This window comes from Gymnoscopelus microlampas (assembly GCF_963454915.1).
Source record: "Gymnoscopelus microlampas genome assembly, chromosome: 4".
Classification (NCBI taxonomy): domain Eukaryota; kingdom Metazoa; phylum Chordata; class Actinopteri; order Myctophiformes; family Myctophidae; genus Gymnoscopelus; species Gymnoscopelus microlampas.
Genome location: NC_139941.1, coordinates 42545025 through 42561899, shown reverse-complemented (window position 1 = coordinate 42561899; position 16875 = coordinate 42545025). Strand labels below are relative to the sequence as shown.

The following is a 16875-nucleotide window of genomic DNA, read 5'->3' as shown; positions in this document are numbered from 1 at the left end:
AAAAATAATCCGATCGCGGTAATCCGTTCCATAATTGCAGCCAGTTGAAAATAGCATGTTTCACCCAAAATAACATGGTAAAAAAAAAAGTACACAGGAGCCGAGATACAGGATTTTATGGAGTGAATGGAGCTAGAAATCTTTGGATCGTGATATCTCTGGTTCTGTGTGGATAAATTAAAAAAAAAAAATAAGAAAAAAAAAAATATATACTGTATATATATTTTGAAAAACGGATATTGTTGGCGGTAAACGGGTGTATTTTTAAACAACGGGTATACCCGTGTTCGGCAGGTAATGTGTTAATGGGTTAAGCAACAATGACACACAAAACCCACCTCAATCACAGCATAGCCCTTGATAGGCCTGGCCATGATGGCGTTACTGTCCAGCGAGGTGACCGTGTACATGGAGCCCCCGTCGGACACCGAGGCCGTCTCCGCACTGTCCAGAGGCTCTCCCAGGCTGCCCAGACTGCCCAGGCTCCCCGTGCTGCACAGGGAGATGTCCAGGCTCTCCTGACTGGACACGGTGTGGGGGTCCAGGGGTCCCCCCTGCGCCGGCGGGTAAGGGACGGCCGAGGCCGCGGCGCCCGGGGCGGGGGTGAGAGGCGGGGCGGCCGGCGACGACGACTCCTGGTCCACGGAGAGCTCGCTGGCGGTGCGAGAGACGCCCTGCGAGGAGCTACAGATGGACGTCTGGCTGGTGGAGGCCGAGGCGCTGACGCTCATGGCCGGCGTCGCGCTGCTGGAGCTGTCGGGACTCTCGGGACCCCCGTTGTTGGGGAAGGGGCGCTCGGGGTGCTCGGGGCCCGCGCCCGCCTTGCCACATTCCGGAGGGCTGCACACCACCACGGTCGCGGCGGCGGCCTTGGGCTTCTTGGGGTCTTCCTCCTGCAGGGGGATGAAGATCTCGTCCTTGAAGAGCCCCCCGTGGGCGTTGCAGGCCCTGCGGATGGCGCTGCGGACCACCGCCTCCTCCAAGTGCGTGGGGATCCCTGAGAGCACGAGCAGGCGGCTGTGCGCGGTGGGGCCGACCAACGCCTGGCAGGCGTCCGTGACGGCGTCGCTGGTCACGCTCAGTCCCTGGGGGTAGGCCTGTCAGAGTTATTGCATGACCGTCTAATCGCAATTATTTTGGCATAATCGTCATAATCGTTTCCATGTTGAAAAATGCTCACACATTTTCAAATATTAAAAATAGCAGAAATAGCAGATCTACAAGCTTACAACGCGTCACAAAGTGACGGGTAACAAATTACTAAACGACAATAATTTCTTTTTATATATTTAAGTGATTTGACATAGTATCTGCCCTGTGCAATGTTTTATTACGAAGCATAAAAGGCAAACAAAAATAATGTTTATTCACGTTCCAATGTTCAATGGCCAAACACACAATTAAATCGTTAATCACAATTAATTGAGTGACAATTAATCGGCAACTTTGTAATGGTGACAGCCTTACCTGGGGGTCCTTGTTGGCGAGGTGTCGCAGGATCATGAGCAGAGTGAGTCCGCGGTGGAACCACAGCATGTCTTCGGGCTTGCTGCCCGCCATGTTGAGCAGGGCGCCGTCGCTCTCCGACAGGCGAGTGCCTCCGCTCCCTCCACGTTTACCATGAGAAGCCGCGGCCGCCACGGCTGCCGCTGCCCTCTCGCGCTTCATCTTGACCTTCTTGCGCTTAGACAGCAGGCTGGGGCTCTGGGGGGTCTGGCCCGGGGAGGACGAGGACGACGAGGACGAGTCGCTGAGGTTGGGGGCGCTGGTGGAGGACAGGGCGCCCACCGCCGAGCCGCCCACGTTGAGGGGCAGCGTGACCTCCGCCACCGCCAGACACACCTCCATCAGGGCGTGGAAATAGGTGGAGAAACGGCTCTGTTCGGCGCCCAGGGCCAAGGCGGCGCCGCTCCCGGAAGAGGAGCAGCCGCCACCCGCTCCCCCTCCGGCCCCTCCTCCGGCGGCCGCCGCCCAGCCCTGGGTCTCGCGGTCGTAGAGCTTGCGGAGCTCCGTCTGCAGGGCCATGAGCACGGCCAGGCAGGGGTTCAGCAGCAGGGCGATGGAGCTGGACAGGCCGGCGGGGCTCTTGCGCTGCTCCAGGTGGTGGATTTTGCGGAAGAGCTCGGCCAGCAGGTGGAAGGTGAGTTCCTTTATGGAGGGGGCCAGGTCGGTGGTCCACAGCAAACCGCCTGAAATAAAATGAAAGAGACAGAAATTATTTTAATTATATTAATTATTTTTTTTGATTGATTGATTTAAATGAACACAGTTGGATTTTACTGTGTACAAGTCAGTGTTGATTTCGTCGACTAAAACTATGACGAAAATCTTTCGTCGACTACCTTTTTTCACTGTCGAAAACTGTCTGTATTTTCAGCATGCAACCAAATGTAAAATCAGCCATTACGACGCCATCAAGGCCCGCAAAATACATTTTAGTCGACTAAATCAACTGTATATTTAGTCGACTAAAACTAGACGAAACATTTCAGATGACTAAAATATGACTAAAACTAAATGGAATTTTATTCAAAAGACTAGGACTAAAACTACATCAAAATTTGCTGCCAAAATCAATATTGGTACAAGTACCATTGTACACATAAATTTGCAGATAGCATAGAGTGCATTCCACCCACCTAGCAGCTCTACCACCTGCAGCAGTACAGACGATGGCACTGTATCCAGCTCCTCCTCGGACCGGTCGTCTCTCTCGCCCAGCTTCCACGTCAGCAGCTGCTCGGCGAACGCCAGGGCCAGAGGGAACTCCAGCGGCAGGGAGTGCAGCACCATCACAGCACCAGGAGGGGGCGACACTCCTGAAATGAAAAGACAAATGTGACTTACTAAACACTTACGCCTCATTATCCCCGTCAGGCCGGAACGGCTGGGGCCAGGGATTATGTTTTCGGTCATGTCCGTGTGTCAGTGTGTCAGTCTGTGTGCCAGCAAATCTTCGGTACCGATCAGCATGAAATTTTGCGCTCACACTCCCCGTAGTAGGTCAAGGAAGAACCTCTGCCCCAAATTTTTCAAATTGGCCTCATGGTGGCGCTTCACGTTTTTGGCCTATAACTCTTGAACCGTAGGTCATACAATCCTAATATTTTTTTCCCCTGGATTCCTTGGATCATGTTGCAACTCCCCATTTAGGCCCCAAAAAGTGTGTTTTGTGCCAAAACACACTTTTTGTTACTACCCTACAGATTCTGCCCAAACTCATGCAAATCAATACACGTTATCTCTCTTGTCACGTGATCAAGATGTATCCGATCAGATTCCATTCCGATTGGCTACGATTGGCTTTCAAAACTTATAAGAGGGGGTCTTTTGGGCCCCCCCCCCAAAATGAAAGACATCCGTCTCCAAATGGATGGTGGATGTTATGGGAATTTGTTCTTGAACAGGGTAGGACCCTCACCTAGTTTGATGTGGACCTTATCGGTGGGGATGATGACAGCGGGGTACTGGTTGGTGGTGGGAGGGAGAGTGAGGCCTGTGTTGGTGGGCGAGGCGTCCAGGGGATAGCACATGGCCTCCATCAGGTTCAGCTGTCCGTTCCTGCGTACCTTGTGACCCAGGCCGTACACCATGACCCGCGCCCAGGGAGCCTTGTATAGGCTGGAGCTGACCATGTGGGAGAAGACATGCAGAGAGATGAGAAACGGCAATAATGAACAGTGGTGGAAAAAGTACAAAATTAAAGTAACTTAAGTAAAAGTATCAATACTGCAATGGAGAAATACTGTGACAAGTATAGGTCCGGTAATCAAAATTAAAAGTACAAAAGTATTGGCATCAAAATATACTTATACCAAAAGTGAAAGTACTCATTATGCAGAATGTCCCATTTCACAAGTTGTCAAATGTCTAAAAAGTATAAAAATCTTTGGAAAATAGCAGATCTACAAGCTCACAACACGTTGTGAGCTTGTAGATCTGCTATTTTCAAATAGCCGAAGTATATATATAGGGCCAAATTGGTTAATCTAAATTTTGTAATAATAATCTAAATCAACAAAGTAACTAGTAACTTCAAAGTAGTCTTCAAATAATTGTAGCGGAGTAAAAAAGTACACTATTTACCTCTGTAGTGGAGTAGAAGTAAAAGTAACGAAAATTACTCCAGTAAAGTAAAAGTACTTTTTTTTTTTTTACTTTAGTACAGTACTTGAGTAAATAAAAGAATAGTTTATAAAAGAATAAAGTCTGCACACTGGGTCATGCTCCGAAGCTTAAAAAAAATATTTTGGTTCCTTTACACCAGGGGGTTTCAACTGATTGTGAACCAATGACCACCGCCCTGACTAAGAATCAACCTGGGGACCACTGTTGTGTTGGGTGGGGATATGTGGGCTAATTGCTTGAAATGTGCTAGTGGTCCAGAGCTCAAAAAAGGGTTGAGAACCAACCACTGATCTATTCCTCTTACTTTATCCAACCTTCCATATTAAACTCATGTTACCATGTTACTAACTGATACTATGCTGATTTGTAACATTCATGAGTGAGCAAACACATTTCCTAATAACAATGAAACTTTATCTTCTTGAGATTCTAACTCCCTTCTCTGTGCCAGTTCTTGACCTCAGACTTCCCAGAAACTGACTTCATTGACTCGTCATCTTCGGTCACCAGGGCATTTAGCGCATTGCTTCTCAAGTAGTGGTCCATGGACCACTAATGGTCCATGGCATGATTACAGGTGGTCCATGTCTGTCTTTTCTTGGGTAATAGTGGTGGTCAGGGACAGAGTCTTATGTCATTTTGTGGCTCAAACTTTGCCCTGTACATAATACCGTTACATAATACTAATATTCTTCAGGTATGCCAGTGTGGCAATACCACTCTCACAGAGATACGTCATTACAAAAGGAAAATTACATTGAGCTTTTACTGTCTGGAAACACACCCAGAACTTCACAAGGGACTGTGTTTCATACATGTGTCTCTTGAAAGAGTCTGAGGACCATGAGCTGATCCTCTTCTGTAGTAAAGCTTGAAGTACTTTTGGAATTGAAACACAAGCCTCCTCCAATTACCACTGATAATGTTTTTAATTCCACTGTCCTCATATCACACAAGTACCAAATGACTAAGTTTCTCCCCCCCAAAAAAACAAACTTCACTGTATACATTACTGAATGGATGACCAGGGACCACATGAAATACCTTCACGGACCACCAGTGGTCCACGGACCACCAGTTGAAAACCTCTGGTGTAACGGAACCAAAATAATCTTTTAAGCTTTAGAGCATGACCCAGTGTGCGGACTTTATTCTTTTTGGATTCTGACCTGAGCCCAGCACCTGGTTTTCAGTGAGTGGATGACGTGCGTGCTTTATTGTTTGTTTCAATGACACATGTGTAAACTGCTGTTCGTGGCGACTGAACGTGGCTCATGGACTCACTCTTTGCGACAGCCCAGTGTGCTCTCCTTACAGGACACGATGACGAACGCAGCGCCCGGAAAGCTGACGTCCATGCTGACCTTTGACTCCGACACCGGGAACTCCTCTGATGTAAACTGCTCTGGTGCATTCTGGGACAGATTATTGGACACCATGTCAAAAGCAGGTTTCACAGCAAAATCACTTCTAATCCAGGTTGTTATACCAAATAACCAATACTTGATGTTAAAAAGAAAAAAAACACATTTTAGTTAACTGAAATAAAAACAGTACCCGTATAGTGTGTTCACAAAACTAACTAAAACCATAGTGAAAATGTCCTCAGTTCTGGTATTAGTCAATTGATTTCATACATAAGCCTAATATAAAACCTACAGCATCCGCCTTTTTTATGTGACTTTTTATTACAATTTCTTCTTTTTTTTTACCTCTTTGAATCTCGTCCCTGACAAATACACAGTAAGAATTATTAGCTGGCAATGAAAACGTTGGTTTATTACAAGCACTCTCCTGGATTTATCTGGATTCATGTAAAAAAAAAAAAAAGTGCTGACCTGCAGAAAACAGCAGATCTGCTTGGTGAGCTCCAGCAGGCTCTCCTCCCCCTGATGCAAGGCACGGGTGATGGCCACGGTCAGCCACTCTCGGATGGGCTGAGCGTTGCCCTGGTAGAACAGGTCCGTGGGAGAGCAGCTCTGGCCCTGCAGGTTGTGCAGCAGGGACTGGGCCAGCAGGATGGAGCCAGAGCTGAGGGTGCCATCTGCAGGACGAAAACGGAATCGCAGCGATCGTTCAGCACACACGTCCAAACATCTGTGCTTTTCAAACTTCTTAATTCAATTCAAGGACCTCCATGAAGCACAGTTCACAGAGAGCACGAGAACTATAAAGAATAAAATAAAATAAACTATAACGATTGCCGTGAACGATATCGTTTGGATCACTTTCAGCACGATTTTTATGCACGATCAAAACGTTGACAACCATTCAAAATCCGTCAGGTCATGCAATGTTTTGATGAGGAGACAATTATGAATAGCTAACGCTAGATGGTAGTAGGCTAGCCAACATTACCTCAGGTACAACTATTTCACCTCCTTATGATTAATAATCAGTCAGATTGTCCATATGTCCTACAGTATTGCATGAGTCAATCAGCTCCACTGAAAAGGAGATCCCTCTCCCTCTCTCCCCCACTCCGTGTGGGCTCCGACACAGGCTCACACAGCTGGACTGCGCAGGTGTTTGGTGCTACTGTTTACATATCATAATAATAATAATACATACAATTTACATATCGCTTTTCTGAGTTCTCAAAGTCGCTTTACAAAACAGAAACAAAATAAAAACAACTTTATTAGGAAACAACTAGATTAAAAAGTTAAAAACTATAGTAAAGGTAAAAAAGGGGGATTAGGCTTAGGTAGGGAACTCTGAGAACCACGGTTTCTAAGTACTTCACTGCATGAATTCACCAAGAAACAAAATTCACTGGTTTACCGGGCAGAGGCGGAGCCAGCAGCTGATTGGACAGAAGTTGAAGGTGTTCCAACGTGATGTCACGGATGGCAGGGATGTGGAACAGCCGGGTGAAGGTGTGGGGGCTCTTGGGGGCGTAGATGTTGAGTAGGGCCATGCGACAGTACAGCCGCGCCAGGGCACTCTCACAGCGAAGCAGCTCCCTAGAAGCCAAGCAGTAGAATTCACGTTTATCTCATCATTCATACCTTTTTTTTGATTGATTGAGCACTTTATTGAAAATGTATTCAAAAGCAGTGTTGATTTCGTCGACTAAAACTATAATGAAAAATGTTCGTCGACAACCTTTTTTCATTGACAAATTAAATAAAAACTAAGCTACGATGACTAAAACTATGACTGATGAAACTATGAAAAATATTGACAATTTCGTCAACAAATAAAAACTAGACTACAATGTCAGGGAGGGACTAGTGGAGAAGAGATCCAGTAGAACTAAGACAAGTCATTTTATGTTTGTTTGTGCTCTGGTGTTGCGCTCTGAAAATAGCAGATCTACAAGCTCACAACGCGTCGCAGTTGTGGGCTTGTAGATCAGCTATTTTCAGCATGCAACCAAGTGTAAAATCAGCCATTACCACATCAAGGCCCGCCAAAATACATTTTAGTCGACTATAATCTTATGCTATTTAGTCGACTAAAACTAGACAAAAAATAAAACATTACAGATTACTACATGACTAAAACTAGATGGAATTTTGTTCAAAAGACTATGACTAAATCAAAATTTGCTGTCAAAATCAACACTGTTCAAAAGGATAAACACACAAAAAAGCCAGAAGGCTCGTTTACATTGTAGTGCTTTTTGGGGAAGTTCCATGCCTGGTGCACATGAATTCCATGAGCATATACAGTGTACGAGCACCCGTTACCTGTGAATCTGAATGTTGCTGCTGTCAAGGGACACCAAGCCGTTGGCTGCGGTGCGTCGAGATCCTGCAGGAGGGCGCTCCAGCATCTCGATGGGATACCAGTACCGCACCAGTACCCCCTCGCTGCGCAAGTACGTCTCTACCTGCACAAGCTCATTCACCTGGAGGCACACACACACACACACACACACACACACACACACACACAGATGAATCACTGATGTCATTCAGGACTCACAGTTGACCATTAAGACATAGAGTACCGGTAGTAATGAACCAAATCCTGATGTCTCATGTACTGCACTTACAGTGTCCACATCCAGAACCACCCCATGCAGTCCAAAGGTCTTCAACATGCCCCGGATGGCAAACTTGGGCAGGGCTGTTCCCCCTGTGGTGGTGTTAGTGTTGTTGCTGTCCGGGCAGCGGATGACCACAGTCAAGCCTGGGGGTTTATCAAAAACACATCGCACAACACATCAGATCCTTTGTTTTTTTTTTATTCAAAAACATCTCCATAGTTAAGGATTCATCTATAACAGTCTGAAATTCAATAGACTAAAAATTGTTGTTTCCAATGTTATGGTGCGCACATGAGTTTCCACTTTTCACCTGGCGTCCCTATTTTGGACATAATCTTTATAGGCAGAAATCTTTCAGTTCCACATTATTTTTTTATTTGGTTCATTAGTGCAGAGCTGTGTGGGTGAGAGATACCTTTTCGGACTTTGTCGATTGTAAACTTATTGGCCTCGTCCTTGATGTCCTCTATGGTAGGCAGGTAGAGATCTCGAGGAATGCCACCGTTCTCTTCGTACAGGAACTCCACCGTCTGCCGTGCGATGTCAACCATGCCTAGAGCCACGGAAAGCAGAGCAGTGGTTCTCAAACATTTTCATGTCAAGCAGCGCCAAATTGATATGTAGTATTTGGTCTTGGCGGACCCACATTTGAAAGAAATGTTATGCCAGGGACTCCCATAAATAGTAGATTTGTCATGATTTGTCAATGTTTTTCGAAAATAGCAATTGGACAAGCTCACAATGCGTTTTGTTGCGATGCGTTGAGAGCTTGTGACCAGTCATGGGAAATCACCCTCGTTCCACAGTGAAGTTCCTTATACACCAGGGTTTTTTCCCCCGTGTGTTGTCTGTGTATAATGTCTTCAGTACATTCACACAGAACACGAATACTATGCGGCTATAAAGTGACAAGCAGAATTTGTGTAGAAATTCCACGCTTGACAGAATTAACTCGTAGACAAGCACACACACGACGCCGAAACATTATTTTAATGCATTTCACTGGTGCTTTAATCATATTCATTGCATCATTTATCAACTTCTTGCCAAATCCCTTTCATGTGGAATGTAATCCTCCCTACCCCCCCCCCCCCTTCTTCCTTCTTGTTATGATTTGTACGAGGCTAATTAGTTTCCATCTCCATTTTGTACAGTAACTGTGCTCTGACGGTTAGTGTAGTGTGACCACACATCAGAATGGTTTAGACAGATTACACAACTGGAAGCACAGCAGAGGTGCTAAGTGGCAAGAAGTGCAATTCAAACAGTGGAATAATAATCAGCCCAGAGGTTATGCATAAGGGTTTGACGGGAAACAGGGAAAAATAGCTGGGAAAATAGCGGTTTAGAGTAACAGGCATGAATCATTAGCTTCTTTCAGTTTGTTCACACCAGCGAAGTGAAAGTGGTAAAAAAAAAAGAAATGCGAAGAAATTTAATTAATTGACTGACTGCTTGACTGCTGTGCGCTTATTGAATGGTTATGGAAATAATGATGTAGTGCCACTTGACAGTGAGTGTTGGGAAGCGGCATAATAGCTTTTTCATTGCATTCACGTCTACACAAATTTGCAGGCCCCCTAGTAAGTACAGTGCATAGGTATGCAACACATTAAACTAATTAGAAATAGGTTCATTTCAGTTCTTTAAAATCCAATCGTTATTCCAACAAATAAATAATCCCTGACCCCTGGCAAAATTCCTCCACATTAAGCAACAACATAATGCTTTATAACGTAATCACACTAATAAAGTGACTAAACTGTAACGTAACTGTAATAATGAAAGTGCAATGTATAACTAAAACTTAACCACTCCAACCCCGAAATACCTGAGCCTTCTATTGAAGAGTTACGTCAATGAGGGGGCAGAAACAGTGCCGGTCACGTGGGTTCATGTAAACTCGAAATAGTGACAAACGCCCATAGACTCCAGTGTATTCCGTAAACTTCCGGTTGAGGGCTTTGTCACTATTCCCCAATAGAAGGCTATGTAGAAGGCCTGGCCCGATGAAGTGAACGGAGGTGACGCAACTCTCCTTATATGGCTCAGCCGAATACTACTCACCCAGCTGCAGCGCTCCTTTGATCTGGTCCAAGCCGGACTTTCTCTCGGCCTCGTTGCGGAAGCGCCTGCGAATGGTCGGGAACACTTTGGTCTCCCACGCCTTCACCAACAAGGCGTAGTGGTCCTCCTGATAGGTCAGACAAAACGTTTTTAACACGGTGAAATGAAGACCGGCCGTATAGGGTGATAATTACCGGGCTGTTAATGGCCGTCAAAAAAACAAGATGGCGTCTCACTCTGGGGGCATCGTCGTCGTCTTCGTCGTCACTCTCGTCGTCGGCGATGGGGGGAGGGTGGGGGTCAGGGCCGGACGTGACCAGGTTCTCGTAGCTGAGCTCCACCTTGTAGTGGCTCGACAAGTCACTGTTGTACTCTGTCCAGACAAAAAAGAAGGACAAGCAATATATATATATATGTTTTTTTTTAACGCATTCAATCCGGGAACGCATCTCTGTCATGTTAGATTTATTTGGGCTATTCAAAAATAGCAGATATACAAGCTCAACTCAAATCTTTGCTTCTGGGGGGTCCTGGAACAAAATATTTTACAAATGTTCGCTTTAAAAAATATATTGAAAGATTTGCAAAATGTTCAAGATTTAAAAAAAATAGCAGATCTACAAGCTCATAGCGCGGCACTCGGTGCCGCGCTATGAGCTTGTAGATCTGCTATTTTTGAATAGCCAAATTAACCTAAAATGACACAGATGCGTTCCCGGTCTAAATGGGTTAAATGCAACCAAATGGGGGGAAGCACGATACACAAACAGTGGGAAAGGAGGGATGCGATTGACTTTGTAGTCTAGAAGCAAACAGTGAGATGAAACCCTCCGTGTCTGCAGTTTTTATCTCACTGTTTGCTTACAAAAACGGTGAAACTGATTGAAAGTCATGCGGTCCACTGCACACGTTGACTCACAAGTCCCTTCGATAAGGAATACTTTAAGCGGTTCAGCAAACACAAGAAAGGAACAAAAAGCAAAAAGCATTCATTGTTAGAAGCAAGAGGTTGGTGGTGGGAGAGAGACGTACGTTGCTGGGCAACCGCTACGGCGGCGATCCGACAGGGGGGGCCGTGGGAGCCAGAGTCAGACGCCACGCTGGCACCGGCGTCGTTGTCACTGTCTGAGGCCATGGCAAAGGGGAGCGCTTCAAAATTAGCGCTTATCTCCTCTGCGAGGTCTACACACAGGTCAGCAGCATTCCGGTGCGCTTGGCCCTCTGCGTAGGCAAACGGACGGCACCCGAAGTTGGCACGAATCTTTGTATTCTAGAAGAGAAACATCATCAACATTATTTGAATGCGATTAGCATTTTGGATAGAAGACTTGTAATTGTTCTAGTCTTGTGATTTTTTTTTTATCCTCTTCATGTGATGTAAAATCTACAGCATTGGTTCTCAAAGTGCGGTCTGCAGACCCCCAGGGGTCCTTGGGGGGTACCAGCGGGTCCCCAGCTAAATGAGTTAATATAGGGTCACAATAATTTTAACCACTTCAACCATTATTGTATACTTTGGCTAATCAAAAATAGCAAATATACAAGCTCATAGCGTGGCACCAAGTGCTGCGCTATAAGCTTGTAGATCTGCTATTTTCCTTGCACAAAATATTTTTGAGGTGGGGGGGTCCGCAGCCAAATACATATCATTTTGGGGGTCCTTGACATGAAAAAGTTTGAGAACCATTGATCTACAGTATGTTGTGATTTGCCTGGTGAGGTACAGACAGGAAATGTTGCCTTATTTTGGGGGCTCTACTGTCTATTGCTAAGTTGGGAATGCATGCCTATGTATCCGATTGTCTGCCTGTGTCCCTTTTATGCCCATATATGGAGATCTCTGTGTCTGTCTGTGTGTGTTGTGATCCCTGATGTCATCAGTACATGGGTCAGATCGGCCGTTCTGGTCTGGACAACGGGATCTCCATATATGCCTATACTGTTACGTGTGTGCATATAGGTCAGATCAGTGGTTCTGGACAACTGACTTTGTCCTCGGCAATACACACGCCGACTTGAGACGCGCGAAGGGATAGAGACCATCACTCACTCGAGGCTCGCACACAGAGATTTTGTGAACTTATATAGAAGGATTATGTATGTCGTTTCAACCAAAAGGTGACCCACCTTCTTTTGGATGTGAACCAGGGGCCACATTCCCCCAGCTACATCCTCCAGGATGGGGGTGAGTCGCTGGCCACAGTACGTGAAGTACACCCTCCCTTTAGGGGCCTGGCCAGGGGGCGGTGGGGTTCCTTCTGAACGCTCCCAGCCTATTCCAGCCACATCCCCTATGGGCATGAAAGCAAAGAGTAACCGTTGTGATTCCCAAACAATGGCACACTTAAAAATATATATAGGTCAGCTAGAGCTTATACGATATGAACCTTTACTGATGAGGTGTCATTGCAGCAACAGCAGTTAGAATGAAACACAGGAGAGTAAGAGACAAGAACTAAAACCAAGAAATAAAATAAAGATAAAATAAAATACTGAGATGTGAGCCCTAGATATCTGAATGAGTGAACATATGTGCATGTACAGTATATGTCTATCAATAAATATAAGGTGAATATATGAATGAATATATACATCTAACTCTATACATATATACATCTAACTCTATACATCCATTGCCAGGGAATACAGTTAATCAACAGTGAATATGAGAATGAATATAAATATGGTCTGTCAACAGACCTCCAGCATTATCTGGATGAATGTACAGTATGTACAATCTGCCAACAGCCTATCAGAGTGTATATACACGGTATGTAAAGTCTCTCAACGGTTATCCTTAACAAACATCTGCCAGAGATCTGCACATCCTAGTAGCCTATGTGCTAGTGCACCAGAGTCCATGCAGGAGTCAGGTAGTCAAAAGTTGTTATGTGTTATGGAAGCAAGATACGCATGGAGAACGTGCTTTTATTGAACGAGCAGACAGACGCCATTCCTACTTTTTAAAGGATTAGTTCACCCAAAAAATGACTTTATTTTCTATCAATTACACACCCCATGAAGCCTTGAATTCATGGAGATTTTTTTGTTTCGTCTCATTCCTAAGCCAATAATTTGATGACTGGTGTATTTCCGGATACATAGGCATCTTTCCGCCGGTAATCAAATTATTGACTTAGGAATGCGACAGAAACCTAAATAAATCCATGAATTCAAGTCTCCATGAGGTGACTAATCGATAGAAAACATTTTTTTTTGGGTGAACTATTCCTTTAAAGAGTAGCTTTAAATCAAATCCATAAGATAATGTAATATGGATTCATAGGACCAAATATATAGTGGAGAGAGGGAGAAAAAAAAGGAGGAAATCATAATAATAATAAAAAACATTAAGACATTTTGGTCTGCTGTCTCACCAGGAAGCAGAGCCACGTCCAACCTCACACTCTTCCACTGCAGCAGACTGGAGCCATTATAGTGCACTGCCCTACCGTTACTGACAACATACACAGAGACAGGACAGGGGATAGATGCAGACAACAGGGAGAGAGAGAGAGAGGAATCCAGGTCAGCAATCAGGTCAAGAGACAGAGCGCTAGGAAAGCTAGCTCTATAGGAGTCAAGAGCTTTGTCGATTTTATGTGTGCATCGGGGGGTGGGGGGAGTGGGGGGGGGGCCTACTTGTGGAAGAGACATGTGCCGACAGGGTTGGTCCACGCTCCGTCTCTCTTCTCCGCTTCGGTGGCGAAGCCGAACGACACGATGGGGCCGCTGTCATCCTCCGAGTCTCCATAGGAGACGATCTCTATCTCCCAGTAAAAGGAGGGGGCCTGCGGGGAGGGACAAAGACATCTCTTGTGTTCAACCTTTTCTCAATTAGCATTTAACAAAGGCAAAGAGTAAATCAAATCAAACTTTTGTTCACGTATGTAGCACAGTTCCTATATTAACCCATTCAGACCGGGAACGCATCCATATGTCATTTTAAGATTTCTTTGGGCTATTCAAAAATAGCAGATATACAAGCTCATAGCTTAGTAGATCTGTTATTTTTGAAAAAAAATCACAATTCGTGCAAATCTTTGAATATATGTATTTTTAAAGCGAACATTTGTAACTCAAATCTTTGCTTCGGGGGTCCCTGGAACAAAATATTTTGAGATAGAGGTCCGCGGTCATATATATAATTTTGGGGTCGTTGAAATTTATTTTCAAAAAACTGTTAGGATTTAGGAAACATTTTGTAGAATCGGCCTCAGGTCTAAATGGGTTAAAACAATGCTCTCTCCAGTAATTACCTTAACCCCGGCGTCCATAGTTTGAACAAATCTTCAACAATCTTCCAAATGTTTCATTGTATTTCATTATTGTCATCATCAAAACATTTCAAAAATAGTGAAAGCAACATAAGAATAAAGCAAAAAACAGACAGAAACGTAAACAAGGTACCACGACCGTAGTGTGTGTACCCACCTGAACTGGCACAGGCGAGGTGGCGTAGATGAAGGTGCCTCTGGGCAGACCTCCGCCCGCGCTGGGGTCTGCCAGGAAGGTGACGGAGGTCAGGCGGGAGGAGAACATGCAGGCGCGTACCGGAGGGAACACTCTGGACGGACACCAAGTGATCTCCTTGGGCTGACGAAGGACAGAGAGAGAGAGATGGATTAAGGAACGCTGGCAGGCTGCTTCCCCAGAATACAAACGCCTTCCCATCCATCAAAAATATTTTGTATATCTACAATTAGATTTGCTCAATCAATGGACATGTTTTTTTCCCTGTTTTTTCTCTCCCATACCTGACGGCGGTCTGTCTGCAGGGGTGGGGGTGGCGGGCGGGCGCAGTCACGGTAAAGCATCCTCACTCTCTCGCACTGTGCCTCCACCATACCGAGACGCTCCCCTACACAAGAGGATGCTGTTATGTTACACAACACACAGACTGTAATATCTATACACAACCTCCAGACAAACAATACAGTAGTGTAGATGCATCAGATCTGGCAAAGTGAATGCTGTAGTACAGTGGTTCTCAACCAGTGGTCCAGGGACCACCAGTAGTCCTTGAGGGGGTTCCAGGTGGTCCCCAGTTAAATGATGGAGAGTTGGTAACCAAATAGACCCTTATAGATCTTTAACTCTTGAGAGCGTAAAATGAAACCAAATGGGTCCATTTGGTTTCATTTTACGGCAGCATGGAACAAAATATTATCCCACGATAACAAAATATTCTACGTCTTGGGTCTGAGTCTAAATCTCATCAAATGGTGGTCCGTGGCTCAAATGCCGAATAAATGATGGACCTTGATATGAAAAGGGTTGAAAACCACTGCTGTAGTACATTAACTTATACTATGACAGTCTAGCTCTATACATTATGTCAAGAGCCAGACTGATAAAGAAGTTGAACGTTCTATGCATCACCATTTCATCTTCTTTGGTACATCTGATTTATAGCGTTTGTGCACCTGTTTTTAGCAAATTCCACACAGCCAGACACTAAATTCTGGATCATCCTGGTTTGAAAGATCTAGACATCAGTGGATGGATATACTGACACAATTCATGCAGGAAAAGGTATATACGACGATGTTCCACCCTGAGGTCATACGACTTTATTCATTGTATGTGTTTCTAATCTTCTCTAGGTGTGGAGATGTCTTTCTCTGTTGAGAGGTGTGTGTGTGTGTGTGTGTGTGTGTGTGTGTGTGTGTGTGTGTGTGTGTGTGTGTGTGTGTGTGTGTGTGTGATGGGTTGCAGGTGTGCTCGGCCGATTCCTTCCAGCGGTGAGTTTAAAAGGCCGGCTTTCCTCAGCTCCTGCGGGCTTTCCTTTCTCAACTCTCAGCCAGACTGTCAGCTACCCTGTCACTCACTTTGTGTAATGTTTGAAAGACGTGTTCATTGATTTTTAACAGCCTGCGTTGGTAGGGTACTGGGTAGCCTTTATGTTGACCTTGTTTTCTCCTGTGTTTTGATTCGGTGCCAGGTTAGCAACTTGTCTTTTGGTTTCTTCTGATTTGATAAGGTTTGCTCATGTTTAGTTTTCTTTTGGTTATTGTTTTGGCTGTTAGCCCTCATTGAAGATACAGGATTTGATCAAAAACCTTAAAAAAGTGGACCATTCTTTGTTGCTAGTGGTTCTTGTGAGCTGAGAAGAGGGGAGTCCCCGGCCTAGGTCATAACGGGCTCATTCCAGCAGTAGCCGTTTTAACAATCTGATCATCAGAAAGTTGCATTAGGTTCCACAATGACTAGGCTGCAACTGTGTGCAGAGTCAAACTACTCTCTCTCTCTCTCTTTCTCTCTAGTATCTATATACGAATATTATCAGTATGTCATAGCTAGTATCTACAGTATATGTATATTGTCAGTATGTCATGATAGCTCACCTGGGCTGCACTCCTTTCTCTCTAGTATCTATATTGTCAGTATGTCATAGCTCTCCAGGGCTATCTAGTATGTATATTTTCAGTATCTCATATAGCTCACCTGGGCTGCACTCCTGGGCCACCAGGTTGAGCACCTCCACGGCTGCAGGACACTGCTGGATGAACTCTTCACAGAAGGAGCTGTCCTCCAGGAGCTGAGCCATCACAAGGCACGCCCTGACAAACACCACACCACACTTATTACGTATCATATTTTACATTCAAATTCAGCGGAATCTAATCGAGTGATCTCGATTCAATCCAGGAATCTAGATCCAAGTCAGTTGAATCTATAGC

General features: G+C 45.0%; 1 protein-coding gene across 11 annotated transcripts in view; it reads right to left on the bottom strand.

Annotated features, from left to right (window-relative positions):
• The window catches only part of hectd4 (HECT domain E3 ubiquitin protein ligase 4), a 102106-nt gene that overhangs the window by 35772 nt on the left and 49459 nt on the right, over window positions 1-16875 (bottom strand). For 5 of the 11 annotated variants that reach the window (XM_084054975.1, XM_084054982.1, XM_084054983.1 and 2 more), the window contains exons 44-62: window positions 16640-16755; window positions 14950-15068; window positions 14627-14788; window positions 13835-13983; window positions 13570-13649; window positions 12320-12483; window positions 11225-11462; window positions 10429-10565; window positions 10193-10319; window positions 8541-8678; window positions 8132-8268; window positions 7824-7984; window positions 6913-7094; window positions 5967-6172; window positions 5413-5543; window positions 3422-3627; window positions 2640-2819; window positions 1468-2189; window positions 339-1097 (exon numbers count right to left, since the gene is read on the bottom strand). In XM_084054975.1, coding sequence (XP_083911101.1) covers window positions 339-1097; window positions 1468-2189; window positions 2640-2819; window positions 3422-3627; window positions 5413-5543; window positions 5967-6172; window positions 6913-7094; window positions 7824-7984; window positions 8132-8268; window positions 8541-8678; window positions 10193-10319; window positions 10429-10565; window positions 11225-11462; window positions 12320-12483; window positions 13570-13649; window positions 13835-13983; window positions 14627-14788; window positions 14950-15068; window positions 16640-16755 — 4114 coding nt within the window. The remainder of the gene's footprint in view (window positions 1-338; window positions 1098-1467; window positions 2190-2639; window positions 2820-3421; window positions 3628-5412; window positions 5544-5966; window positions 6173-6912; window positions 7095-7823; window positions 7985-8131; window positions 8269-8540; window positions 8679-10192; window positions 10320-10428; window positions 10566-11224; window positions 11463-12319; window positions 12484-13569; window positions 13650-13834; window positions 13984-14626; window positions 14789-14949; window positions 15069-16639; window positions 16756-16875) is intronic. The other 6 variants (XM_084054981.1, XM_084054984.1, XM_084054977.1 and 3 more) reach the window with 3 other exon arrangements.